The sequence below is a fragment of the Nyctibius grandis genome, chromosome 5 (assembly GCF_013368605.1).
Source record: "Nyctibius grandis isolate bNycGra1 chromosome 5, bNycGra1.pri, whole genome shotgun sequence".
Classification (NCBI taxonomy): domain Eukaryota; kingdom Metazoa; phylum Chordata; class Aves; order Nyctibiiformes; family Nyctibiidae; genus Nyctibius; species Nyctibius grandis.
The window spans coordinates 72,465,823-72,493,817 of record NC_090662.1 but is presented as its reverse complement, the minus strand read 5'-3'; the positions used below and the strand labels follow the sequence as shown (position 1 = coordinate 72,493,817).

Here is a 27,995-nt window from a genome sequence, read left to right as displayed (position 1 = left end):
CCCGTTGGCGGCCCCGGCGGGCGGGGTCGGCGGGCAGCGGGGCGGCGCCGCGGCGCAGCAACGGTTAACGGCGGGGCGCAGCGTCATGGGCCGCGCTGTTTCCAGGGCGACGGCTCGGAGTGTTCCGGATCGTACCATTGCGCAAGGGACGGGGGAAAGGAGGGCGGGGGGAACGCGAGCGGCGCCGCCGCCGCCAGGCCCGGCCCAGCGCCGCCTCCTCCCTCTCTCTCTCCCTCCTCCCCCCCCGCCTCGCCTCCTCCCCCTCCCGCCCGGCCGGAGCGCGGCGCCGGGGCCCAGCAGCGAGCGGCGCGCGGCGGAGCGGAGCAGGCGGCCGGCGGCGGCGGCCGGGCCCGGAGCGGCGGAGTCGGTACCGGCGGCGGGGCGGGCCGGGCCGGCGCGACCCCCTGCCCTCGCTGCCTTCTCGCCGCCGCCGCGGGATGCGGGCGGCTCGGGGCCGCGGGCTGTGAGCGGCGGCAGCGCGGAGACAAAGGGAGGCGGCGGGGCTCGGCGGCCGGCACCAGGGACGGAGCGCGGGGGCCGCCGCCGCCGCCGCCGGGGCGCACCCGCCCGCCCGCCGGGAGGCGGCACGATGCGGCACGGGGCGGCGCGGCCGCAGCAGCGCGGCGGCAGCAGCGACGCGGCCCGCCCGGCGCGGCGGTAGAGGCGGCGGCCGCAGGGCGCGGGGCCGGGCCGGGCCGGCGGTCGCGCAGCAGCGTCTCCCGCGGGCCGGGCCGCGCCGCCCGGGCCGGCGATGTGAGGGCGGCGGCGAGGAGCGCGGCGCGGCACGGCGCGGAGCGGAAGGCGGGCGGGCCCCGAGCGGAAGCGGGCCGGGCCCGGCGGCGAGGAGGAGCGCGGCGCCGGCGGGGGCGGCCGGGCGCGGGCGTGCGATGGAAACGCACATCTCGTGCCTGTTCCCCGAGCTGTTGGCCATGATCTTCGGGTACCTGGAGGTGCGGGACAAGGGCCGGGCGGCGCAGGTGTGCACGGCCTGGCGGGACGCCGCCTACCACCGCTCGGTCTGGCGGGGCGTGGAGGCCAAGCTGCACCTGCGCCGCGCCAACCCCTCGCTCTTCCCCAGCCTGGCGGCGCGGGGCATCCGGCGGGTGCAGATCCTGTCGCTGCGGCGCAGCCTGAGCTACGTGATCCAGGGCATGGCGGACATCGAGAGCCTCAACCTCAGCGGCTGCTACAACCTCACCGACAACGGGCTGGGCCACGCCTTCGTGGCTGAGATCAGCTCCCTGCGCTCACTCAACCTGAGCCTCTGCAAGCAGATCACGGACAGCAGCCTGGGCCGCATCGCCCAGTACCTCAAGGGCCTGGAAGTGCTCGAGCTGGGGGGCTGCAGCAACATCACCAACACCGGCCTCCTCCTCATCGCCTGGGGCCTGCAGCGCCTCAAGAGCCTCAACCTGCGCTCCTGCCGGCACCTCTCCGACGTGGGCATCGGGCACCTGGCAGGCATGACGCGCAGCGCGGCTGAGGGCTGCCTGGGCCTGGAGCAGCTCACGCTGCAGGACTGCCAGAAGCTCAGTGACCTGTCGCTCAAACACCTGGCCCGCGGGCTGGGCCGCCTCCGCCAGCTCAACCTCAGCTTCTGCGGAGGCATCTCGGACGCGGGGCTGCTGCACCTGTCGCATATGAGCAGCCTGCGCAGCCTCAACCTGCGCTCCTGCGACAACATCAGCGACACGGGCATCATGCATCTGGCCATGGGCAGCCTGCGCCTGTCCGGCCTCGACGTCTCCTTCTGCGACAAGGTGGGGGACCAGAGCCTAGCCTATATCGCACAGGGCCTGGACGGGCTGCGCTCCCTCTCCCTCTGCTCCTGCCACATTAGCGACGAGGGCATCAACCGCATGGTGCGGCAGATGCACGGGCTCCGCACCCTCAACATTGGCCAGTGCGTCCGCATCACTGACAAGGGCCTGGAGCTCATCGCCGAACACCTCAGCCAGCTCACGGGCATCGATCTCTATGGCTGCACCCGCATTACCAAGCGGGGCTTGGAGCGCATCACCCAGCTACCCTGCCTCAAGGTGCTCAATCTGGGACTTTGGGAAATGACTGAGAGCGAGAAGGTCAGGTGAGAGGAGGGGGGCGGCCCGAGACCTTCATCTCCTCTGGAGGGACTCACTGACTGCTGCAATGGAGGAGAGAAAGAGAGAGAGGGGCACGCACAGAGCCATGCTACCCATGCACCCTGGCACCAGAGGGAGGAACATAGAGTATATCCTCTACCTTTCTGTGCTGCCTACCTACCCTTGCTCTGGAGGAGGAGGAGGAGGGGGCAGGAGGAGAGAGAGAAAGCACCTATCCTTTTTCCAGGTCATGCCTCCAGCTGCACGCTGGGGAGACAGAGCTCCTTCCCCCACAGCATCCTTCCCTGTGGAAGAGGTAGAAGCCCACACTCTTATGCACTGGGGCTAGAGACACCCCTCTTCATCCCCACTCCCTGATTCCATCCCCTCATGCACTAAGGATGGATAAAGACAGACCCTTGTTCTGCCATGTATTCAGAATAGATTATTTTTGGTTTATATAATGGAGAGTGGGAATGGAGATGGGAACAAACAATACCAACAGCAGAAAAGGCTTCCTAGCTACATTTATATACTCAGCCACCCAGTCATCCTGCGCCGGGCACAGACACAGCTTTTGGTAAAATAACCATTCCACCTCTGCACTTGCCCCTCCCCTGTCAGCTGGGAATTGTGACAGAAATACTGCTCCCTAGGTACATTGATTTTTTTTTTTTTTTTTTTTTTAAATCTGTTTTCAATCTCCAGTTCCATGTTATTCTCTGCTGTGGGTGGATACAACCTCCCACTATTCCAGTTCTCCGCTGCACTGAGACCAGGGATAGCTACAGCCTTTCCTTTTGTCAGTATGTTTCTGTGTCATCCTGCACTATGGTTAACGGAAAAGCCTAGGCACTCCATTCTCTCTCCCCATCTCTCCAGTGGTGATGAAGGTACCATTTCCTCCTTCTCCTGCCTCTGTGGGGACTGGACACAGACCCCAGTTTCTTAAGCCTTCCCATGCACTGGGGGACACAGAGTTACCTAGACTCGTCTTCATCATTCTCTCTTTTTCTCCCCCCTTCTTCTTGTCAACAGGGATAGACATATCCAGCTACGTATCCATTCCTTTTTGGGTCGGGGGTGAGTGGGTAGAAGGGGTGGCTAGCTCCCCTCTACCCAGGGGACTTGAGGAAGAATCTTCAGCTTCATTTCTGCTTCATTTGAGATACTGTGACCTGTTTTTATTTTGAAATGCATAAAAAAAATTACTGCTACAAAAACAGCCTCTTACTCTCCCATCTATCCCTTGCTTACGTCCTGTAACCGATCCCAGTTTTCCTCACTCATTCTCCTCTTTACAGTATTCATTTTCTTACATGGTTTTATTTTTAAAGACATTTGAAGTTGCTATTCTTGTGGATTTTTAAGTACATTTTTTTTCTGCTGAATATATTCTATATATATAAATATATATATGATGTCTGGCTACCTCGTTTTAATTTGTTACTTTTTTTTTCCCCCCCTCCTCAAAAGCCCTGGAATTCTTACAGGAAAGAGATTTTGAGACTGAAACATTTTTGTGCCTAAACTGGAATAATGCCCCTTGGGTTTGTTCTTTTTCTCCCCGCCCCCTTTTTTTTTTTAATTTTTGTTTTGTTTTTTAAGCTTACCCTGTTGTGTCCCACCTTTGCATTCTGGTTGTGCCTCTCCCTCCCTCTTCACTGGGGACTGGGGACCCAAACTGTGCTTCTGCATTTTTACTTTTCTAGCACAAACACGTAACGTGAGAATCCACACTGAGGATTGGGCTACTGTTAACAGAAACGTGTGAAATGCAAGTTTGTTTTTAAAAAAAATTATATATATAGGTATATGCAAATACTTTCCCCTCCCCTCCCAAATCACCTACAAAAGGTCACTATGCCAGGCTTCCTGTTTGTAGGTGGAGAGGAGCAGAGCTGGGCTGCAGGCCCTCAGGCTGCAATGTGAAGGGGAGGAGACTGAAGTTCATCTGTCTTATCTCTGTTCTGTCAATAAAATGGAGCTGGGTCTTTAGATTTTTTTTTTTAATTATTATTTTAAAGAGGAAGAGTAAGTTTGGTTTTGTTTTTTTTTAAGAAGAAAAATATCTTGGCTTTTTTTTTTTGCTCATCTGTTCAAAAATCTCAAATCCTCCACAGTAACAGGCCAGACCACAGAGTTAACGCAACCCCAGAAACCCCCTATGGATTAATTGTACTGTTTGTGAATTTGTATAAAAAAAAATAACAAAGATCCTCTTAAAACATTTTATATTCTTACAGTAAAAGGTTAAACATATTTATATAATAAAAGAGGAAATATGAAGTATGTTTTTGAAAAAAAAAAAAGCCGTATCTGTGTTGTCTGTGCTTTTTAAAGACAGGTATCTATGTATCTATGCGTTGGGTTTGGTAAGTATGCTGTGCGGCTCATGCTGGGGGTTTGGGGCTGCTCACTCTTGTTCCAGTGTGTGATGGAGGAGGAGAAGGAAGGAAGAGAGCCTGGTGCCTCCTGTGCAGGATGTTGAGTAACATCACCGTGAAGAGTTTGTAAGGAAGGGGTTTGGTAGGACCAGCCTTGTCTGCCAGGGCGTTCACAGCATCTGTGGGGAAAAAACGAGTCCAGCTGCCCATTGGTGTGAGGTGTCAGCTCAGTTTGAGGTCAGACAAACTGAAAGTGCTGAACCTCGCTAGCAAGTGAATCGAGTATTCAGTGGTAGAGGAAGACATTTGGGAGGGGGGATAGAAGGGCTGTGTTTCTTAATTTTTTAAAGTTCCAGGTAGATGGCAGAGGGTTTTTGTGATTTACTTAAATTGAGGCTCACCCTGGGTGAAAGACCCATCAAATAAAAACATTTCCCAGCAGTGACAACCACCAAAAACTGTGCCCTTGCCGGTGCATGAGCACCTGGGAAATCCATAATGTCTTGGTTGGTTTCCAGTGCCCAGGCTAAGATTAAAGAGGAAGTAAAGTGGGAATGTTAAAAAAAAAAAAAAAACGTTTGACTAATCTAAGGTGTCCTTTGTCCTATACCATAATCTTTCTCCTCAACATATGACTTTTAACCCGACAGGGTCCCTTTTTAGCCTTCCACGATGTGGGCTTTTTATTGTTGTTGGAGATTGAGCTTAAGCGGTGTTCATCTGGCAGCGACAAAGCCGGTCTTCCCGCAGCCTGGCAGCAGGGCTAGCTTGCCCCGCTGCCCCCTTTCTGCCTCGAAGGAGGGGGAATGCGAAATGGTGGAAGAAGCCGGAGCCATTGTTCGGGAAAGTTAAAAGAGGAGCTGTCCCTGCTTGCTTGCTCAGTCATGCATACTCAATCTGGCCGGGCCTGGGTCCCTATGGAAAGGAGGAGGGTGATTCTTCCCTTCTTTTTAACATTCCTCTCCAGGCCTGGCTGTATTTAAGCTGCTTTCCTCCACGCCGAGGAGGAGGGAGGGGGATGGTCTGAAGTTCCTGTACATTTGCATTTTAAGCACTTCCAGCGCTGAGCAGGCCACTTTCTTCCCCCCAGTGCTACCCTGCGCTCCAGCAGCCCTGGTGCTGCTCCAGGTGGGACGGATGCCCTACCCAAGGAGGTCCCCTCCGCGTCCAGGGCTGGCCTGCCCCGGGTGCTTAGCCTCTGCCTCTACAGGTATTTTTGGTTGAGGCTGGACTGGACTGGGCATACTTCTTTGTTGCCAGCTCTAACCACTTCACCCTTTTTATGTCAGTGCCGCATTTCAAAGGGGAAAATAGTACCCAACTCTGGCCCTCTTAAAAAGAAACACTATCTCCTCTGCATCCTAAGGACCTGGACTGCCTCAAGGTTTGGACTTTGGGGTGTGTGTTGGTTTTTCCTCCCCTCTTTCCAAGACTTCCAAGCTTTCTGCTGGGAGTCCATCACAAAAGCTGCATTGTTCGCTTTAGGGAAAGCCACCACAATTGGATCTAATTGACCCTGACACTATATCCATCTTCCTTTCCTTGGAGGGAGGTGTGGGATCTGTCTTTCCTCCCTTAAGAAAAAAAGTTTACCGTAACTTCTTGACTGAAAAAGAGGATGTATGTATGAATGTTACAAACAACAGGAATTCCAGATCAGGTTCCCATTACTGCTGAAAATATAAATGTTCCTGGGGTAGGCAGCAGTTCCAGCCAGTGATGGGGAATGATACATCTCTTAGAAGGTAGGTTTGTTTCTGCTGGATTTGAGTGAAAATGGCATCTCCTTATTAAGCCCCATGTTCACATGGATAATAGTGGGACATCTATGTCTAAATATAATGTGTGTGCTCATAAGTTCTGCAATCAGAACTAGGACAGGATTTTTTTTTTCCCCTAAAAAAAGCCCCCAACTTCCTCTCCAAACTTAAAACAAAGCCAAAAGCATTGCCCACATGGCCTGGTGTGCTCTTTAAGGGGAACCCAAGCCTAAGGAAGCTGCTGAAACCAAAGCCTCCATGAAGCGCAGCATTTAGACACCCTGGGCTGTTCCCGTAGATGGAGCAAGTGTTCCTCATGCCTTCCTCTCATGCCCCAGCGTGACAGCACCTCCTCTGGCATAGAGGCAGTCTTCACTATCCAGTGAGGCCAGGGCTGGGGGAATGCATGCATTTACTAGTAAAGAGAAGGGTTTCTTAAAGTAAAGAATCCCTTGCCAGCAACCGTAGACCAATTACCATATGACTCTTCAGGGTAACAAGGAAACTGAATTTTCACTCTCCAGCCGCTCTTGAATTTTTGAAGATGACTCAGTTAGCAACTGGGGTAGAAAAACATTAAAAAAAAAAAGCCCAACAAACGCTATTTGGAAGTGAGCTGGAAGTCTCCTGTCTGTGTCAGCGAGTCCACAGTGCCCCAGCAGTGGCTTTGGTGCCAGCCTTTGCTGCTGCGCCCAGCAAAAGTGCTCCCAGCCCACCCAGCCGTGCTGGTTGGGGCAGCAGGGTCCCTCGCCTACAGCAGCACAAGCCCAGGCATGGACGATGGAGGATGAGCCAGGGACCCGCTTAATGGATCAGTGGCTCTGGGGAGCAGAAGGGCCATGCTTGAGAGGCAGCAGCAGAAAGTAGATCAGAGCGGCAGTGATGCAAAGGTGGGGGAACGAAGGGACTGGTCGGGAGAGGAGGTGGTCAGGGACTGAGGGGCAGCGGTGGGGGACGCCGGCTCGCAGGCTGCAGTGAAATCTTGTGTGCGCGTGGGGTCCCTGGTCTGCTGTAGCAGCAGCTCCCCTGGCCAGAGCCCGAGGCTGGCTCCTCTCCTTGAGAGATGGGGAGGACAAGGAGGCTCCACCTGGGTCCTACTGCCCTTGAACTAGCATAGGGGAGCTCTCTGAATGACAGATTTATACATTTTATACCTTCTCGCCCCACACTGGGTTGGACTGAATCAGTTTGTCATGGTGATTCTGGGGTCCTTTGTTTCCCCGGTAGTAACAGGGTCACAGGGCAGCTGTCACGCAAACTGCTTAGGGCCTGTGCTAGGATGAGAGGTGACCTCTGTGCTAGACAGTAGAGTGCTTACTACTGAACCTGCCCTTTAGTGGTAAGGGAAGAGTTAAAAGGAGAGCTGGGTGGCCAACACACCCAAAGTTTTTGGAACCAAAGCTGGAAGCTAGCACAGGCGGCCATTAACAGCTCAAGGGTAGGCGTCCCTCGGATCTGGCAGCCTCGCTCCGTAACGTATGCAGGATGCTTCTAGCAAAGTGGACACTTTTTTGTTTCCTTCCTCTACCTTAAATCCCACTCCCTTAGCCAGCAGCTCTTTAACAGTCCCTTCTGTGGAAGAAAAAGATAATTGATAAGCTCAACTGGGTGGTGCAGGCTGGATGCAAGGACCCCTCAAGGACATTGGCAAGGCCCCACGCCAGAGCTGCTGGCTGGGCTGCGTGACGCTCCTGGCCGTGGCCAGCCAGCGAGGCCGTCCCGCTCAATTCCCCAGCCCCAAGCTGCACGGAAGAAAGAGCTGGACAGGGTTCGTCAGGCTCCTGTGCCAGGAACTGAGACTCCAGCCACGTTTGGCAGGGATGCTAGTGCTTCTCCCCTTCTTTAATTAAATCTACCAAATGTGTTAGCTCAATTGCAGCCCGACCTAAAACAGCACAGCGGAGATTTTGAAAGATCCGAACCCGATCTGTCCTTACAACAGAAAGATTAACAGAAATGTGATTTTCCTAAAAGATTTCCTAAAATCTGGAGCATGTTTTGGAAAGGGTGTCAAAAGTTTAATACCACAGCCTGGACACATGCCCTGAGCAAGTATTTCCACATGAGAGGGTTACTGAGACATAAACCAAACTCCTCTTCTGCTACAGAAACTAACTCAGATCTACAAATGGGCAACTCCTCCTAGTTATTTCCCTTCCTTTGAGTCTTGTCTCTCTGGGCACAGTTTAGTGATTTCAAGATGAAGCAATTTCCCCTCCCAGCTTTAAAAAAAAAACACACAAAAATTTTATCTGAGGTTCATCCTCTTCCTCCCTCTCCTCCCCCTCTTTCTCTCCCAAAACATCCAAACTTTACAACCAACTCCTGGGCAACTTAAGGGGCTTGGCAGGTTGGCACCAAAGGCGTACAGACAGCACCACACAGGCACACTGATCATGGCTCTGCGGCCAGCGGCCTCTCTCCTCGTTTGGTGAGCTAAAACGCCAAGCACCCAGCAGCAATAAAACCCTGCCATTATCTCCATTCACGACAGCCACAGTTGCACGCCCGGTGCCCCAGCTTCAGCGTGAAGCACACGAGTCCTTCAGCACTATAAACTCCTCCTGCCGTGTGCTGGGGAAAGTCCTGTAAGGCTGCTCGTGCCACAGGCGAGCTGGTTTCCTCTGCTCCTCCAGGCTTGTGGAGCCGCCTGGGATGCAATGCCTGCCTCTCAGCTCTGGCAAATCTCCAGCCACTTGGCCAAAGCACCCTACATGCCACCAATCCCTATGCAAGTCGGCCTGAGGTGATGGGGACAATGAGATCCCTCTGGCTGCTCATCTGCCAGACACCCAGTAAAATGAGACAGGAACAACATGGTAAGACAGAAAAGTGAATGCTGCTTATGATCACAGAATCATAGAATGGTTTGGGTTGGAAGGGACCTTAAAGATCATCTAGTTCCAACGCCCCTGCCACAGGCAGGGACACCTTCCACCAGACCAGGTTGCTCAAAGCCCCATCCAACCTGGCCTTAAACACTGCCAGGGAGGGGGCATCCACAACTTCTCTGGGCAACCTGTTCCAGTGTCTCACCACCCTCACAGTAAAGAATTTCTTCCGAATATCTAATCTAAATCTACCCTCTTTCAGTTTAAAACCATTCCTCCTCGTCCTATCACTACATGCCCTTGTAAAAAGCCCCTCTCCCGCTTTCCTGTAGGCCCCCTTCAGGTACTGGAAGGCTGCTAGGTCTCCCTGGAGCCTTCTCTTCAGCCTGAACAGCCCCAACTCTCTCAGCCTCTCTCCATAGGAGAGGTGCTCCAGCCCTCTGATCGTCTTTGTGGCCCTCCTCTGGACTCATTCCAACAGCTCCATGTCCTTCTTATGTTGGGGACCCCAGAGCTGGATGCAGTACTCCAGGTGGGGTCTCACGATGACACCGGTGGGGTTTACGCATTGGCGTGGGCTGGGTGAAGCATCCCCATCCCCATCCCCTATATGGAGCCGCACAACCACCGGCAGCCCCGTGTTTCTCTCCCCATCTCGCAGCATCTCCGCAGGGACCCGCCGGCTCCCCACCCTCCCGCCGCCGCTCCCTGGCCGGGCTCCGCCTGCAGGCGCGGCGCCGTTCCGCTAGGGGGCAGCATTGCCCGCCGAGTGCCGCCGCCCGCCGCCAGGTCAACCTGCCGTAACCCCGCTCGGGGAGCCGGAGCTCCGCTGGCCCCAGCGGAGTCCCGACTCCCCGAGGGGGGGTTACGGCACGTTGATTCATTCCGGGCCAAGGCGCCACACCACCCTTCACACATTAATTAATTAACGAACCAGTGCGGGATGGCTGAGGTCGAAGCTACAAAGGGATGGTGAACTCCATTGCTACTCATCATCATCACCATCATCAGTACCTTGATGGTGGTGAAGGGTCCTGAGGGTTTGCACCATAAACTAAAAGGGGGAGCCACAGCTGGCGTAGCTGGATCACTGCTGGACCACTGGTCAACGCAGCCCATCGTTGGATGGGACCCACGTGCCTCGGCCTGATCTGGATGCCTTCTAGAAAACACCAATCCTAGATTTAGTACTTCTGCTTCAAGTGTGCATCTCTTGACATCTATAGCTTGACGCTAAGAAAATTATTTTCCTGTTTATGATTTTTTTTTTTTTTTTAAAGTGTGGAAGCGTGAGAACGGTAACGCAGCAGGGTCGAACATAAATGTTTGCATTATTTTAGTTTAGTTTTGTTGTGTAGGGCTTTGCTATGTTATTGGCACAGTTACTCCATGGGATACCTCCATAGTGATTAAGGTATCTGGAGCTGTATGCGCATGTCCTTTTTAGCACCTACACTTGAATAGGTTTTTTTATCCACACTGCTGCTACAGATACAGCGATGGTGTCTTTTTCAGAAGCAGCTATACCCAGCAATTTACTAGAATTAATAATTAGCTTCTGCATGGCTCATTACATGCAAAGACATCAGAAAAGGAACTATCATCACTAATGGGGAAAGAGAGGTGGAAGCAACTTCTCTAAGGTTACGTCCCAAATCCGTGAGTGGCGAAACAGCACCTAGTGTCCACCTCTCCCGTCTCCAGTCCTCCTCGCTTCTGCCGCTTGAAACAGCAAAACCCAAAATGAGTTTTTCAGCCTTGGATCATGACAGAGAAACACTAAATGCAGAGGACATCTTCCTACTCTTCCCACACCAGGCTCTGCCACCCGGAGCCCCCAGAAGCACTGGTGTATGAATGTGGGCTGTGGAAGAGCTCCCAGCAGCAGGAACCACGCCAACAAGCCATCCCTATCTGTTCAGGCTGTTCAGCCGTCACAGCTTTTATTTCAGGCAACAGCGAGTCTCACCGAACAAATGTGGGACTGACAAAAAGCGCCGCCTTGACAGCCCCAAAGGCCAACATCCAGTCACAACAACAGGTACGGCTCGGATTGCAGCTCTCCCAGCTGCTCTATCTACATCTTCACCAGGACTGTCCCTGCAGCAATGATCGGGGACCACCCATGCAGATCAAAGGCGCGGGCAGGACACGGTCCTTAAGGCTGCAAATGCTATTGCCCCTCATGGTTTTCCATCCCGAGAGGCACCTGTCCATTAGCAAAAACTCACTCAGACCACACCAACGACCAAACAAGCGGCAGCGACTTTCGGTTTCCAGACCCAGACCACACGGCATGAGGACTTCCCCTCACCTCCACCGGTTTCAGATGCAGCGTGCTGGGGGGAACATGAGGGGGCCATCTCCCACACACACCTGTCAAGGACTCAGTCAGACAGTGAAGGCTGCATGTCAGCGGCTGGGTGTAACTTCCACCCTGTCCCTAGTGCCAAAAACAAGCATGTTAAAGCTAATCTACCCCTGTCTCAACTCAACTGCTTTTCTGTGACTAAGCCCCTTATAATGGTTTTACTAAAATCCCCTTTTGATGGAAAAAATCCCAGCTGGAAGTTTCGGGCAGCGGCACAATGTGCAAGTCTGCGTGTCCCTTTCCCCGGCTTCACAAAAGCCTCTAATCGAGTGGAAAATTTGCTGGAGGCCAGAGGTTTAGGCCTGCAATTATTTTTTAAGGGATTATCAGGAAAGAATGGGGGTACTTACGACCCTCCCTCTCTTTGTGTTTTACTCTGTGCTGCTTTCAGACGGACTCAGTCAGAAACCTAAACCACCGCAGCTGGATCCAGCGAAACCAGGGCTTGGCTGGGCGGCACACCTCCTCTCTGTCCTACGGGATGGTCCCCAGCCTCCGGGTTAGAGAAGTCCCACTCCAGCACCATGCAACGAACAGAAATGCTTTTCAACAGAAGCAGCACTAGAAGTATGTTTTGTTTTTTTTTTTTTAGTAACAGCTTGAGAAAAAACAACCAATTCCAGACCTGTGAGCCTTGTCAAACTGAAAAACCAAGGAGGAGGCAGGGATATGATCCACTGGACAGACTGGGCTTTGGCTCTGCAAAGCCGTTACACAGTAGGTTTCGCACAAGTTACTTGTGGCAAGCTCTAAAAGACTTGGCACCGAAGACACATGTGTGCGCTGCAACACCCAGATTTAAGAGCCTTGCTCCAAGGGTGGATCCCGGGGTTAGGGTCCTCAGCGCTTTTGTGGCCTCTGAGAAGAGTCAGACACCTCCGAGGCTGGGCACGGAGCCACTTACTGTCAGCATGCTTAGCATGGGCTGGACAGAGGAGAAACGTTGCTGGCTCTCCTGCCTGAGGAGCTCTGTAACTTGCTCAGAGCTACCAGGAATTGCCTACGCTCACGGTGATCCAAAATCAGGTGCTTCTGCTCTACCATCAAATTGCTGCGCTCCCACTTGCGTGCAAGCAAGCCATACCCAGAGGAAGCAGCGGCGTGCCCTGCTTTTAAGTGGTAGCCTAAGGAAATGGGAGACCTGCTTTAATTCCTCCTTCCCTTCTTGGCACTTCAAACCTACCCTTCCTGGAGAAGGCACTAACCATCGGCCCTCAGGCGAGGGCCAGGAGAAAGGGCCACTCTTCGCTATTTCCATCTAAGCCACACTGATGATTATTCGAGATTCGGTGCAAGAAACGAAGTACACAAGGGAAGCAATGGCTATCGACCACGAACGTTTACTCTGGGGGCCAGTCTCTCCTTCCGAAGCCTCTCAACACGTTGCATAAAGCAGCTGTTGCATAAAACAGAGAAGCAGGTTTTGATCCCTGAGCCTTCCAACCATTCAGCTGCTATAGAAGATGTTTCAAAAGAAAGAGGCAGCTGCCACTGGATTTTCGATCTTATCACGTCCATGTGTGCTAGGTGTGCTCTGAAAGCACCCGGGGAGGCTGAGGGGCCAGGGTGCTTTCTTTCTGGATCGAGATCAGACTCAAGCAGCTTTGGGCAGGCACCTAAGTACAACGCTCAGCACCCAAGGGGTGTTAAAAATAAAAATAATTTTAAAACCCAGACAAACACAGAGAAAAAGGCTAATGAGGCATTTGTGGAATTTAGATGCCTCCAGGAGCTAGGTGGTGCCTAAGCTGGGGATTTTGATTTTGCAATTTTGAATACTGCCTAAATGTAATTTGGTTTGTTTTTTTATCTTGAATCAGGTCTTTTGCCCCTCTCTACTTCATTCTCTCCATCCACACGGACACTGTTTTTGCAGAGTTTTAAGACAGTAAGATAAAAAGACAAATGGCCTAGCCTGCTCAAAATTACTCATTAAGGCTGATGTGCTTTAAGATACTCTGTATACGTGCCTAACTTCTGGAAGATGGATGAGTCTGCTCTCCAAGACAGCTTTAGAGCTTCAGCATCCAAAGATAAGGGACCCAGAATCACCAGTAACCAGTAATGTAGGATGTGACCTGTGTGATTTACTACTGGCACTAGAAATGTAAGGTCAGGTGAAGAGTCAGCTCCAGCTCCATCTTCTCACCCTAACAAATGGAGCACCAGGCATAGCACCACAGGAGAGACGTCCTTTACTACTTCTGAAGAAGCAGGTCTTTCCCCCAGCCTGCTGTTCCTGAGCGCCATTGGCGAGCTTTGCTCTTGGAGTCCCGTGTCTTTCTATTTATACGCAGCCTGTTGTCCACGGGTAACCTTGAAAAGCCCTGCTTACAGTACTGAAACCCTGAGGACTTCCAGAGATCACCATCTCAATTCTGCACAGAGGCAGGATCAAGTATACTTGGTTCATTCCTGACAAGGTTTTGTCTTACTCATTCCTAAAACTCTGCCTAAAGGCACAGCTTGCAGCTCTCCAACCCAACCACTTCCAGTTTATGTCTAACGATTTTCCTCCATAACCACCTTAAATATTCTATTTTCCCTGCAGATTAAGCTGTGTTTTTAATGCTCTCCACAACTGGCAACAGAGAAGTCTATGACCGTTCTGTTAGAGCAACCTCTTATGGCCTGGACCACAACTCCTTTCCCTTAGTCCTCGTGCCCGGCTCCCTGCAGATGCACCTCAAATGCAACATGCTTCAGCTCCACCTCTGTGCAGGGTCTGCCTTGTGAAGAGCCCAGTTATCACGCTGCATTATACAGGTGGATTTCTAGATGTATGACAAACACATCTGGAAACTATTATGATCCTCCCAAATGTTTGTGGCCTGCAAGACTTGAATCCAGAATCCCAATGTGAAGTGATTTGCTCACCGGGATGTTATAAGGATTTTATATTTTACAATATTATTATAATATATACCATGAAAACACAGCTTGCCACTAGTAAACTGTTAAAGCTTCCTAAGACATGGAGATAACTCAGTATCTACCCTCTGTCCCAGCACTCCCACTACTTTATTTTATAGGTACCTGCCAGCCCCGCTCCTTTATCCTCCTTATGGGTGTTCTCTCACACTCCTTGATCTAACAGCAGCATTCCCCACAGGAATCAACAGGGACTGTCGTTCTGTCCCCTGCCCAGGCAGGGGCCACTGATGGAGACGTGAGGGATGTGCTCAGTTCAGTAATACTGAAGATAACCAGCGTTTCACACGCAGCTGCACAATGTAGAAGGATCTTATTTTTCTAGCGTAGCTTTACAATGCAAGTGAAAAGGGAACTAACAGGCCATGACAACCGGAACCACTCCTGTTCGAGCTGGACACTGTACCAAAACTGTCCTAGCATGAGCATTACAGACCTTTGAACTTCATGTGCTCCTGTCATTTCTGCCACCAGTATAGGATGTCCCACAATCATAAACAGAGTGAAAAAAATCCCTTTCCAGCTCTTAGCAGAGTAGTCATGCTGACTGTCACTGTACTCAGGGAAGGTCTGGTGCACAGGTAGGTACCTTTTTCCTGCATGCACTATCACTACTATTTTCGAGACACAATTTCAAGCTCACCAATGAACAGAGTAGAAGTGCTGAGCTACAATACAGTACAGAAATAACATTGCTCATCCAGGAAATTACAACTCCGTGTCTTACACAGTGTATTGCCCTCGTGTGTAGCTATGCAATGCAATGAGCATCAGCGGCAGTGCAGTGCAGCAAGTGAAGAGGCTTACAGCTTGAATTTTAATTTAAAAGTCTAGGCACTCAGACACCCCAGAGCACCATGGGAGCTTGTGTGACTTGTACCTCTCAGGAAAAATAATGGAATGAATTCTGTTCTGGGCTCACCACACGACTGCAGGCAAGTCCTGCCACCCCTCTGCATCTCAGCTGCTTCATGCTTAAACTGAGAGTAGTACGTACCTATAAGAATAGAAAAGCTTATTTTTGGAAGTTCAAAAAAATACTTGAGACCTCTGCATGTAAGTCATCAGAGAAGTCAAACATAATCACCGATATTCCTGTGTCTGCTATTCCCGTGTCAGAGCCTCCCAATAACACCAGAGGAGCTCCTAGCATATGTTCACTTCTGCCCCCTTCCGTATCATTTCCCTGAAGAATGGGCCTTGTAGACAGAAAGGTTTCAAAATGCAGCTTGCGTGCAGTAACTGCAGACATATTGTGTCAGACAGGGGCTTGGTGTTGAAAGAACTGTCTATATATTCAGCTGCATATTGTTAAAAACATTTAAAGAAGCTGCTGTATCCAAAAATGAAGGACAAGTTCTCATTCTTATGAAAGCTGGGGGGTTTCCAGGGTTGCTAGCATGCCAGCAAATGATCCAGAGCCAGGATAGATAATCACGGTAGAAACGATAGGAACACCTACAAGCGCCTGAGGACCACCTACGCAACATCTGCACATATCTCATAAACCAGGTGTAGCTCCCTGGAGCACATAATTTGGTCATGCATTCAGTGTGCCACTCCTACCACCTCCTGGCTCCCACCAGAACAATGTCACACACAGCCTACAGCTACGTGCAACGCGAGTAGCGCCAACCCCAGTTCAGAGAAATCTATCATTTACCCAAGAATATGTTGTGTCAGTACAAAACCAGCCCACAGCTGGGAACCAGCAGGAACATATTTGAGGTATCACACTCACAGAGGAGGAACAGAAAAAGTGCTTTGCCCACAACTGCGCAAAAGCAACTGCGGCAGTTTAAGTCAAAGACTTAAAGGGAGGCACACAGAGAAGTCAGGGGTCAGGCTCCAAAAGAGACAGAGATTTGCACTCCAGAAAACAGGCTACAAAGCACTAGACACAAAGAGGAGTTTATCCCAGCAGCAAGCTTCATGCTGCGTACAGATGTGCTTTCTTTACAGAGGCAAATGCATCCCGGTATGCCCAGCATCTAGTGCAGCTCCAGTTGCTTCGTCTGTGGATCCTACCACACTTCATCAACAGGAGCATCTCTCCTTCGTGCACTAGCTGATCTCAAGAGCTAAGGCTGAAATCCTGTTAATAGTTCTCCCCTCTCCTTAAAAACAAAGGAAAAAACCCAGCCAACAAACTAAAACAAAAAAAAACCAATCCCTAGTCAGGAGCCTGCTACACCACAGAATGAAAAAACGCTTACTTTTCTTCAGGAGGAGATTATATTTCTTATATCAGGTTGAAGGTGGTTGTAGAATGGGGTTCAGCACATGGATGCAGTTCTGGAGGATTTTTATTTTAATAAATATGCATAACTCCAGGGGGAAAACCTCTGTCAATACAAATCCTATGGAAAATATTGCTCCTGTAGACAGAAGAGAGACCAGTTCTGTTTGTGTATTCGGCACTGTATATATGAAGATATTTTAGAGGCCTCTATACTTAGCCATTGTGGTTTCGATCTTTCCCAGGCCAGAGGTAGCTGTGTAAGCATATAGTCAGCATTGGCTAAACAAGTACTTTTAAAACCATACTATTATTACCAAGTTAGTTAAAGAAGGCTTTTTTCTTCCCCCCCCCCTTTTTTGGGGGGGGAGGGAATCTGTAATTCAAGACAAAATCATTAAAAAAACCTAACAAACCCCTCACCCTTCTAGCCCTTAATAGTGAAATGTGGGTTTTTTTCGGTATCTCTTTATATTTTACTGCAGCCAGACCACTGCAGGTCATGATCTCATCTGATCTCAGCAGGATGGCAGTGCTGGGTCTCACTGATACTCCCAGGGGAAACCAGAGTCCCTCAGGAAGCAATGCGGGTGACTCAGGCAATGGAGCTCCTTCCTCTGAGTCAACACTGACCCAGTGTTTCAGCATCATGCCGGAGGGTGCTGACCTGCTCGGCGCGTTGTCTTTCAGAGGAAATAAATGGGTGCCTGACCACACTTGTGGTTATTAAAGACAACACGTCGCTTTACACAAATGTTGGCATTTGGCTACATGACCGCTCCCTATGTGCGTAACTACACTTCTGCCTTCCTCCACTTTCTGTCCTGAATTGTTTCAATAGCTGCTGTGTTTCATCCAGCCCTAAATTCACTTTGCAGGAGCAGCTCCAGCAGAGCCCCAAACTAAGAACCTGGAATTTTATTGCTGACCCCACCTTTGGCTGGCCGCATAGCCTAAGCATGTCTATTCTACCTTCCCCTCTTCCTTGCTTTCCCCATGTGCAACAGGGGGGTCACAAGAAGAATCTATTCTGTAAAAAGCATTGAGAGCTACAGGTGGAAAACCCCACGCAAGACAGCACAATAAAGATGAATTATGCAAGACAGCACTATTAATTAGGTATGCTGATTAAACATTCTGGGATTTTTTCAGTAGAAAAGGTGTTAAGGAAAATAAGAGAGATTTGAAAAGACAGCAGTGAAGTCTTCTGCATTTGATATAATCATGACCTATGATCTTTCTTTAATCTGAGTGCTGTGGATTACAGACCAAACAGGTATTTCCCCCTTTGATGCAGAGGAGTTTGGTCATGCATACACTCTACAGTAAGTACTCTAAAGGTGCTGAGCATTAGCAGGATTCTTTTTCCACAGGCAACTCAGCTGCCTATAATTATTTGAAGAAAAACACCTCCTCTTCTTCCCTAATCCCAGTGCTCTGATCACATGCTATGTTTGCTCTGGGGAGTCCATTTCAGAGTCATGTGACATTTACAACACACAGTCCTAAAAACACATGAAAAATACACCTGGTTCAGAGATTTGGCACAAACTCAGCCCAGGTTCACCGAAAGGTTTGTGACTCTTCTGAGCACAGCTGGGACCAAGTTACAGTTTTGTGTCGTACCTTGTGGCTTGGACAAAAAAAATCTGATCAAATTTGGAAATTTTGATGGAGATGCACGTGGAGAGTTCGAGTTTAGTTCAGGCATAACCTTGGTTCAAAACTCAGAGGCTGCAAACTGCCTTGAATGGAGAGCAGCTGGAGTATCTGCACTCACCTGCATGGCAAAAAGGATCAGCTTGACATGGATGACAGGGACTCAACAGCAGACCTGACCACTACCAACACCGAGACAGCCATGAGCATGCTAGTATCATCGTTCAATTCAGGATTTGCTTCTGAAGCAAATCTCAGAATCACAGAATCAACTAGGTTGGAAGGAAGAGACCTCTGGGATCATCGAGTCCAACCTTTGACCTAACACCACTGTGTCAACTAGACAATGGCACTAAGTGCCACATCCAGTCTTTTCTTAAAGACCTCCAGGGATGGTGACTCCACCACCTCCATGGGTAGCCCATTCCAATGCCTAATAACCCTGTATGTGAAGAAATTTTTCCTAATGTCTAACCTGAACCTCCCCTGGCGCAGCTTGAGGCTATGTCCTCTAGTCCTGTTGCTAGTTGCCTGGGACAAGAGGCCGACCCCCACCCCACTACAACCTCCTTTCAGTTAGTTGTAGAGAGCAATAAGGTCTCCCCTCAGCCTCCTTTTCTCCAGGCTAAACAACCCCAGTTCCCTCAGCTTCTCCTCACAGGACATACCCTCTAGACCCTTCACCAGCTTTGTTGCCCTCCTCTGGACTCACTCCAGCACCTCAGTGTCTTTCTTGAAGTGAGGGGCCCAGAACTGGACACAGTACTCAAGGTGTGGCCTCACCAGTGCTGAGTACGGGGGGACAATTACTTCCCTAGTCCTGCTGGCCACACTATTTCTGATACACGCCAGGATGCTGTTGGCCTTCTTGGCCACCTGAGTACGCTGCTGGCTCATGTTCAGCCGGCTGTCCGCCAATACCCCCAGGTCCTTTTCTACCAGGCCGATTTCCAACCACTCTTCTCCCAGTCTGTAGCGCTGTATGGGGTTGTTACGGCAAAGTGTAGGACCCGGCACTTGGCCTTGTTGAACTTCATACCATCGGTCTCGGCCCATCTATCTAACCTGTCCAGATCCCTCTGCAGAGCCTTCCTACCCTCCAGCAGATCGACACTCCCACACAAATTAGTGTCAGCTGCAAATTTACTGAGGGTGCACTCAATACCCTCATCCAGATCATCAATAAAGATATTAAACGGGACTGGGCCCAGTACTGAGCCCTGGGGGACACCACTAGTGACCAGATGCCAACTGGATGCGGTACCGTTCACCACCACTCTCTGGGCCCGGCCATCCAGCCAGTTCTTAACCCAGCAAAGAGTGCACCTGTCCAAGCCATGGGCTGCCAGCTTATCCAGGAGAACACCATGGGAGACAGTATCAAAGGCTTTGCTGAAGTCCAAGTATACTACATCCACAGCCTTTCCCTCATCCACTAAGCAGGTCACCTGGTCATAAAAAGAGATCAGGTTGGTCAGGCAGGACCTGCCTTTCCCAAACCCATGCTGACTGGGCCTGATCCCCTAGTTGTCCTGTAGGTGCCATGTAATTGCACTCAGGATGATCTTTTCCATGACCTTGCTGGGCACCAAGGTCAGGCTGACAGGCCTGTAGTTCCTGGGATCCTTCTTCTGGCCCTTCTTGTGGATGGGCGTCACATTGGCCAGCCTCCAGTCATCCGGGACCTCCCAGGTTAGCCAGAACTGATAATAAATAATGGAGAGCGGCTTAGCAAGCTCTTCCACCAACTCCCTCAGTACCCTTGGGTGGATACCGTCCGGTCCCATAGACTTGTGAGCATTCAAGTGGCACAGCAAGTCACTAACTACTTCGTCCTGAATTATAGGGGGTCTATTCTGCTCCCCATCCCTGTCTACTGGCTCAGGGGGGCAGTTGCCCTGAGGATAACCGGTCTTACTGTGAAAGTCTGAGGCAAAAAAAGTCAATCTCCCGTCAATCCAACTGCCCGTGTGGTGGTTTGCAACTTGGTGCAGCCTTAGAACTCGCAAACTGGATTCCCTTTGGATGAAACTGCACAGGAGACCATGCTTGAGGAGGATACCTCACACACCTCCTCCACATCCATGGGACCAGACAAGAACTAATGCAAAATAACACCCTCCCACACCACAGTGCTACTGCATGGGTGCTAGGTCTTCAGCACCAACTGTTTACCCTCCAGACCTGCTCCTCCTGGCCCACTCTGCCTGCTAACATGGACAGGGCCACTGAAAACTAGGGCTCGGCCACCAGAGAACTGGAGCGAAGAGGTAGCAGTAGCACCTCATTACCTGGGATATCTGTTTATGAGCACCCTCTGCTGGATATCACAAACTTTTCTTCCCTCCAGGCCAGCGATGCTGGCAGGCTACTTCTGCTAAACTAGCAACATGCTGGGGTGTGGAAGCAGGGAGCCTGTCCTGGGTATCCCCGGGGTGCCCCGGCGCACAACATGCCCAGTGCATTGGGGGGTACTACTCTGCATTGGTACCTCCACAGCAGGATAAATCAGTGTTCACTGAAAACAATCAGAGCCCAAAGGCATACTCGTAACAAGAAAAAGTTAAAACCAGCAAAAGCCTTCACCACATGACTAAGCTGCTTACAACTCACTTCAGTCTGAACAAAACATATTGCTGAAAAAAAGATGCTGATGCAACCCCCAAAATGCATTATTCCCCGAGAGGATGGGAGCTGTATAGGCTCTGATGGTGTAACGTTTCCTGCTGTGGCTCAGACCTGCAGAGGTCACCTATCCACCACACCACTGGGATGGATGACTAGCAAAGAGGTAACCGAGACAACCAAGTTGGTGTTTGACAAGGTGGATAATTGTCATCTTGAATCTATAGTCTGGGAGGACAACAACAACATCCTCATATGCCACATCTCAGCCTTCAGGTGGTTAGAAAGTTGTGGTCACCTCTGATCCCAGACAGGTTTATAGTAATCATTCAGTGCAGAGATGTTCAGGAATGCAAGGCTCAGGCAATGACTCCTCTAAGCTAGTGTCCACTGTCAGATGTTTCAAAGTAAGGTACTGGAGGTTTACAGGACCAGGAAGAGCATTTAACCAGCTGCAGCTGGAAGACTGTCCAGGAGCAGGGGGCTTGATACCTTCTAAAACAGTCAGAATAAAATTAATATACTGTGCCTAAGATTTTTATCAATATAAATGTCTAATCCTTTCTGCATTCTACTAAGTTCTTGGTCTCAATTATTTATATGCTGTAAGAAAAAATTAAGTTTCACCTATGTCAGATGTTTTATTTCAATTTCACTGAAAACCTTATATTACATAGAAGTATACACAGGAATGCCTGGTTTACTTCTCTGTACTTCAAAGTTTATATACTTCTGTCATGTTGCTTTTTATTACTCTTCACTCTAACTAAGGATGCATAATCTGTTCAGTCTCTCCACAGCTCTAAGCATTTTCATCACCTTTTCCTGCTAAATATTTGTAGCAGAGCAATTGGAAATGAACGTATGATATTTTAAGACCAGAGTCCCAGAGAATCACTCATCTTTCCACCAAAGAGATCCAGCACATCCCCATTGCCAGCAGCTTCCTCATCACCCAAAGCGAGGGGAGCAACGGAGGAAGCAAGGCTTACTACATCGGACCCTTTCACACCGCAAAATTCTCGACTACTGGAGGAGTTATGTGCTCCTGCACCATGCCAGCCAGTGTCAGCTGTGGTAACGCAAACGAAAAGGCATTAACCCTGCTCCCTGCTAGGAAACAAAGTCTCCCACTCATTCCTTAGAAAAGTTAAAGGTACTCATTTCTGAGGGACTTGCAGGGTGGGTAGATACGCTCACTGCAGTTCTCCAAAGATAGCTCAGAAATAACCTGGGAGGATCCCAGATGAAGGCTGGGTGTCTTCTTACTTCTCTCTGGTTTGGGAGATGGAGTGTAAACAGTGGCACATTAGCTTAGATTAATTACAGACTGTCGGTATTTTGCTTTCATGTAGCGAGGTCCCGGAACATTACACCGCTGATAATTAAATAGCGCCTTCCATCAAAAGGCTCCAAACCACCCAGCAAACCAGCCAAGCTGTTAAGGTAGGGCTGCTGGAATGGCACACAGCAGCGGCTTAACAGGACATAGGAACACAGCACGCTTGTTTAGGAAATGAAAAATTTCTTCTGAAACTACAGAAGGAATTATCATGTGTTTTATGTTACATACTGCCCAGTAAAACCTGGGCAGGATTAGCACCAGTTCCAGGAGACCTTCACTGGTTAGACAAAGTTTTATATCCCACGAGAAAGATTGTTTCTCCCATGACATGACACCCTATTTTTTTAGTTTTTTTCCTGGAACATTGGCTCAGTAATGACTGAGGAATTAAAAAAAAAAGTTATCTCCTATTTTGTTTTCTGCAACTATGGGGTTTCTTTGCAGCTTTCCTACACAGAATATGAGCGACATGCAGGTTTTATTTGGGAGATCACAGCCCTCAGGTAGGCAAAGGTGAGAAAATACAGAATGGGAGATAGATGCCAAGAGATAAAAGCTCACAGCAGTGGGGTTAATCATCTGTGTTACCACATCCCCTCCTTCCTCATCTCCTTCCACATGCACCACTGCCCAGGGGTTATGTGATTTTGTGCTGGGGTCACAAGCATAGCACACCAGTGTAGTGTCAATACTGGGAGGCAGATGATCAAACCTGCACCCTTGTCTCATGTGCCATATCCCAGCTGGGTTACCACATGCTATCTCCGTGTTTGTTTCCTCTTCTGTCCCTGTTCTTTCCAGTCCCGAGGCTGCTTTGCCCTTCTTGGCCCCCCTCCTCATCCCCCTGCAGTCAATGCCTGCCAATGGTGGGGAAGCTCACGGTTACTCTGGCTGGTGCAGCTGAATGAATTGCTGCTGTAAGGCTGGGCTGCTCCCCAAAACTGCAGCCCTGAACTCATCAGCTGTTTTCTGAAAGGCACTGAAACGAGAGGCCCACATAGAAGGCAAAGGGAGAGCGGGGGCTGCCAGGATCCAGCCGCTGCTTTACGTTCACATTTGCAACAGGGAGCAGAACTGGTGGAGAGGTGCATGTTTTTCCTGCCCACTGCATCCTCTGCGCTATCTCGCATCCCTGTGCAGAAGGGACTGGGAACCTGCAGTTTGGGAACTCAGTATCTCAAGATCAGCTGCCCTTTGCAAGTCATTTCCTGCCCTGGAATCTCAGGACACAGGGACTGGGGACATTAATGTACTGGAACACCTTCAGCACTCACAGAGTCACCCTCAGGAAGTCCAGCTTGAGCATCAGCAGTGTTACGGACAGGCAAAACCACGCGCTGTCCTCACGAGCACAGCGTTATCTCTCGGCAGTTTCACACAGACTACCCTCTGTACAGGCACAGCGACAGTTCCACCTTCCACAGATGGATTCAAGGCAAGGCCACAGATGCTCTTCAAAAAGCAGATGCTCAGGCTGCAACCTGCCCACCGATACTAGATGGCTGAAGTGCCTGGCTGGGAAGTGATCCATAGTGATAATGGATGTAGGGAGAAGGGCTTAAGGGGGAGAGGAGGAAGGGAGCAAACTTCACACAGGAGCAATGCTTATTTTTGAATGGTTAATTACATGTTATTATGGTTTAGTCAATAATCTGAGGCAGACTAGAGAGACACACGCTTCCATCCAGCACCTCCTCACCTAAAAGAATTATCTTTCTAGCATACTGTGCAGACAGCCTTTACTTTCCACATAACAGCTGAATAAAAGCCATGAATATTAAGTCTACACCACAGCATGTGGTACAGCAGCTGGAGCATGTGACTGTGGGACAGCTAGTTGTGAATTCTGCCTCTCCCTGCCAGAAAAAAACCCTTCCCCAAGTCCTGCCATCCCATCGCTGAAACCAGGTAATCCCAGCTACAGAAGCTGTAGCAGCTCCTCGGGGCTGAGGCAGGGGTACTGAAGAGGGAGGGAACAGATCACTTTACAGATATAAAGCACCAAGGAACAAAGTACAGGAAAACCAAGGAGATACAAAGCTGTCAAACTTCTGCAACAATATCTGCTAGGATTGTTCACTTACCTACCGCCTTCCTAGGAACTGCTGGGCAGTCGAAAAAAGCAGGAGAGACAGAAGCTGAAGAAAAGTAATTCCCATCTGCTCTCTCAACGCTCCTGTGTTACAGAAAGGATAAACTACCCCTGGGCAGGTTCAAATGGCAATGGTAATCCTCTGCACTCTGCCCCTCACAGCCACTAGTGCCCAGGTGAAGTCCATGAAGGAAAGGAGGCACTCAGACTTACCAGAAGTCACAAAGCCTGGGTTAACCCCAGGAATCCCAGTGCCCAGCCCTCATCCTCACAACTGAATCCTCTGAGAGAAATCTGGAAGATTTTATTGTCATTAGCATGAAGCACACATCCCAGAGCTGTAGGATCCCTACGTGTAGACCAGGACCCCAGTGTGTCAGGAGCTCTACGCAGGCAAAGCTGTATGGATTTGGTCTGCAGCATGTGGCTTGCACTGCAGTAATATTCAGAGGCCCCAGTGTGCCGGGCACCAAAAAGCACAAGGCAGAAGGTACTTTGCATCATCATTATCCCCCTGGATAAATATAAAACCTTATACTGAAGAGTTTACTCATCTCCTTTTTCAGTAAGACAGCCATATAGTGACACTGGCATTCCTCTCACAGTGGCATAAGGAAGAAGAAAGAAAAATGTGTTCAGCAGCCACAGGTGTGACTGCAGTACGTCAGACGTGCAGGCAGGTGCTCCTTGTGAGCTCATGGAGAAAAAGCAAGGCTTTCCACCCACCCGTTTGCCTGGGTAAGTCCCCAAGAGTCCCCAGCAGGTTTGTGTCACCAATGCTTGGTGTGTCACCAGTACTTGGCCTGCTGCTGTTACTTGCGTGCAGCAGAGACTGAAGCGAGCTCAGGTGGCTTCCCTGTGCTGTGTCCGCCCCTCAGGATTTCCATGCTGTGGGAATACCTTCCCTTCCCATGAAATCTCTCCCACTGCACTAGCAGAAACAGCAGAGGAAGACAAGCCAAAAAGGAGGACTAGAAATTGAAAAATCTAAATCCTCTTTAGTCACCAAGCTGCATGTGTTCCTCACACATTTCTTGGAGGTATACATTTCTGTCCCAACATAAGTGAAAGCCCAAGGACTCCAGTTGTCAGCGTGCTGCCAGCGCTGGAGTTTTCTGATATATTTAGAGCACACAGCATCACACCAACTCCTCTACTCAGCAAGCCATGATATTTGAGCTACAGGGGTTTTTTTTTGCTTTTTTTAAGGTGACCTATCCCAAGAAGCTCTCGGATCGTAAATCTGGTTGCTGAACAAGAAAAATATGGTTGCCTCGACATTATTTTGTTGCTGCAATTAGCTTGGCGTTTTATTTAGAGAGTAGGTTTTACATCTGTCTTTCAAGGACAAGCTCCTGATCGAGACTAAAATTCTGGGTGAGATGACTGACCCAAGGCTGAAAATAAAAGCTGGCTTCCCACCTTAGTTTCCAAGTAAACTCCACCAAATGACGCAGCACCCCATACTGCATTTCACAGGCAGCACAGATATATTTAGCCCAGTACACCCCTCCCAAAGTGCAGCATAGGGCACAACCAGCTGAGCAAAACCCAGGGAGGAATATAGGAAAATGAACTGGGCAAACCATCCTCTCCTATTCGGTAGCATGGCTCTTGTTTACTTGCTTTGTTTAAAACAAACCAACCAACCAAAAGAAAACAAGGAAACTTTGCAAGAGGAGTTTTATTTTCAGGCCAGGCAGCAAACCCAAGAGCTGTAATTAGGTCCTGGAAATTAACAGTTTAATTTGTTCGTGTTGTCGAACATTCTTTGTATTTCCATCCAAGCACCAGAGGAGAATGTAGGTGACGAGAACGGCATCTACCCTTCCTCCTTCGGCTTGCTGTGAGAGAAAATGGTGTAAGCGCCACATGAGCATCACGGAAGTATGAACATGCTGGGACTCCTCTTTCATAGATGGGAAACTAGGGGACGATAAGCCACTTTAACGGTGATATTTAGGTGCCTGAAGAAGCACACTGGTTGCTTTTGGGATCAAGAAAAGTGCCTCAGGGGGATGAATTTCAGCAGTGTATAGCCAGCTAACTTGCAAATGACTTGGAGTATTTCAGCAGACACCTCCCAGGACAGATGCCTCTGAGGGTCACCCCAGGGCTTTGGGAGGGTCTGAAAGAGAACTTAGCTCTAAGGAGCCCGGGTTTTGCCCTGAGGGCCCTGGGAAGTGATCTCCTCCTCAGCCTCCCTCAAATCAGATAGCAAATAAAACAAATGACGGGGATCAGAACAATAAAAGGCAGTGGCTCCTCAGAAGCGTCCACCAACCTGTTGGGTGTTGGCACCAGCAGGTTGTATGTTGTGATGACGCTGTTCCACCCAGAAAGCTACAAGGAGGGCTCTTTGCCTTCTCCAGAAGGGCTCCCAGCTGCAGCACAGGAACACAGAGCATCTTCTTGGCTTCCACGCTGGACAGTCTCCTGGCCTCAACTAAAAAAATTACACACCAAAGTCTTAGTTGTAAAGGGCTTTCTTTTCTTCTCAAAGCAGGAAAATAATCCATTACATCCTAGAAATGAAACAAGAAATCAGGGCAAAAACTAATGATGAGGTTGCATGAACAGCAGTATGCTATTGAGACTCCCCATCCTGCAGCTTTCCCTAATATGGCTGGTTTTAGTTGACACCTTTGGGAACCTTTCATTCTACAGGACGAACTTTCAGTTCACAGCTGGACGAAGCAGAGTGTGATTCATTAGGGAGACCTCAGTGCAAGACACAAAGCAATTTCTCTTATTATTTTCCTCATCCCCAAACAGGAGGTAGGGTAGGGCCAGGGAAGGTTCGTGGCCATGAAAAGACTTTAATGTCTGAGTAACACTGCAAGCCCAGGGACTTTCAATTTCAGAGTTGCACTGCTTCATCCTTTCCTGTGACAATTTAGGAGCTTGAGTGGAGTAGCTGTCTCCTGGATTTCCCAATCTTTCACCCCTTTGCCCTAAAGAATGCTCTCTTGAGGCCTCCTTTCCATTAGCCTTCCCTCAGCCAAGAAAGGCCGAGCACAGCTTGCTGCTCACAGCACACGTTATTGCTGCCCCAGGCCAGCCGGCTAAGAAGGGAGACTATTATTTAAAGAGGAGCAGAGAGGAACTGGGATATGATCATAATCTCTGGCCCTTGGGCACCCTAAAGCACAGGACCACAATGTGCTGAGACGTGAATAACCCTTGTCCTGCGGGGAAAGTTGGGCACTGCTGCTGTGCATGACCACAATCCAAGAGCTAACCAGGTTTAGAAATCCCTACACATCAGTGTTCTGTTTCACAGTCCTACAACCGCAGAGATGAGTAACGCTTTATAACACACAGCTTGAGGAAACCTCTTTTTCTTTTCAGATTTTTAAAAAAGCAATATAAGATTTTTTCTCTAATTTGCGATAAAAAGTTGCTTATAAAAACTCCTGCAAATAATTCCTGTCCCATATGTTGCTTGTGTACATATCACTGACAATATCTGCTACCTGAACACACAAGAATGACAGCCATGGCTTCTTAACCCCTGACTGTGTGAGCGCAATTCCTGGAATCAAATTTATAATGCAAATATTTGAAGTTAAGATATCAAAATTTAGGTCCCTTCAATAGTGTTTGCTTTAGCTTGCTAACACTGTATCCGTGAGCATTGCCATCAAGAAAATCATTTGTTAAACTACTCACAA

General features: G+C 49.8%; 2 protein-coding genes across 2 annotated transcripts in view; one reads left to right on the top strand and one right to left on the bottom strand.

Moving 5' to 3' along the window:
• Positions 1 to 27,995, bottom strand: part of WNT5B (Wnt family member 5B) — a 76,975-nt gene that overhangs the window by 38,221 nt on the left and 10,759 nt on the right. The gene's annotated exons all lie outside the window — the stretch shown is intronic.
• FBXL14 (F-box and leucine rich repeat protein 14) lies at positions 850 to 4,354 on the top strand. Its single transcript, XM_068401204.1, has one exon. The coding sequence runs from the start codon at positions 888 to 890 to the stop codon at positions 2,088 to 2,090; it is 1,203 nt and encodes a 400-aa protein (XP_068257305.1). The 5' UTR covers positions 850 to 887; the 3' UTR covers positions 2,091 to 4,354.

Coding starts and splice junctions, on each gene's coding strand:
- FBXL14 (XM_068401204.1), top strand. CDS start 888: ATGGAAACGCACATCTCGTGCCTGTTCCCCGAGCTGTTGGCCATGATC.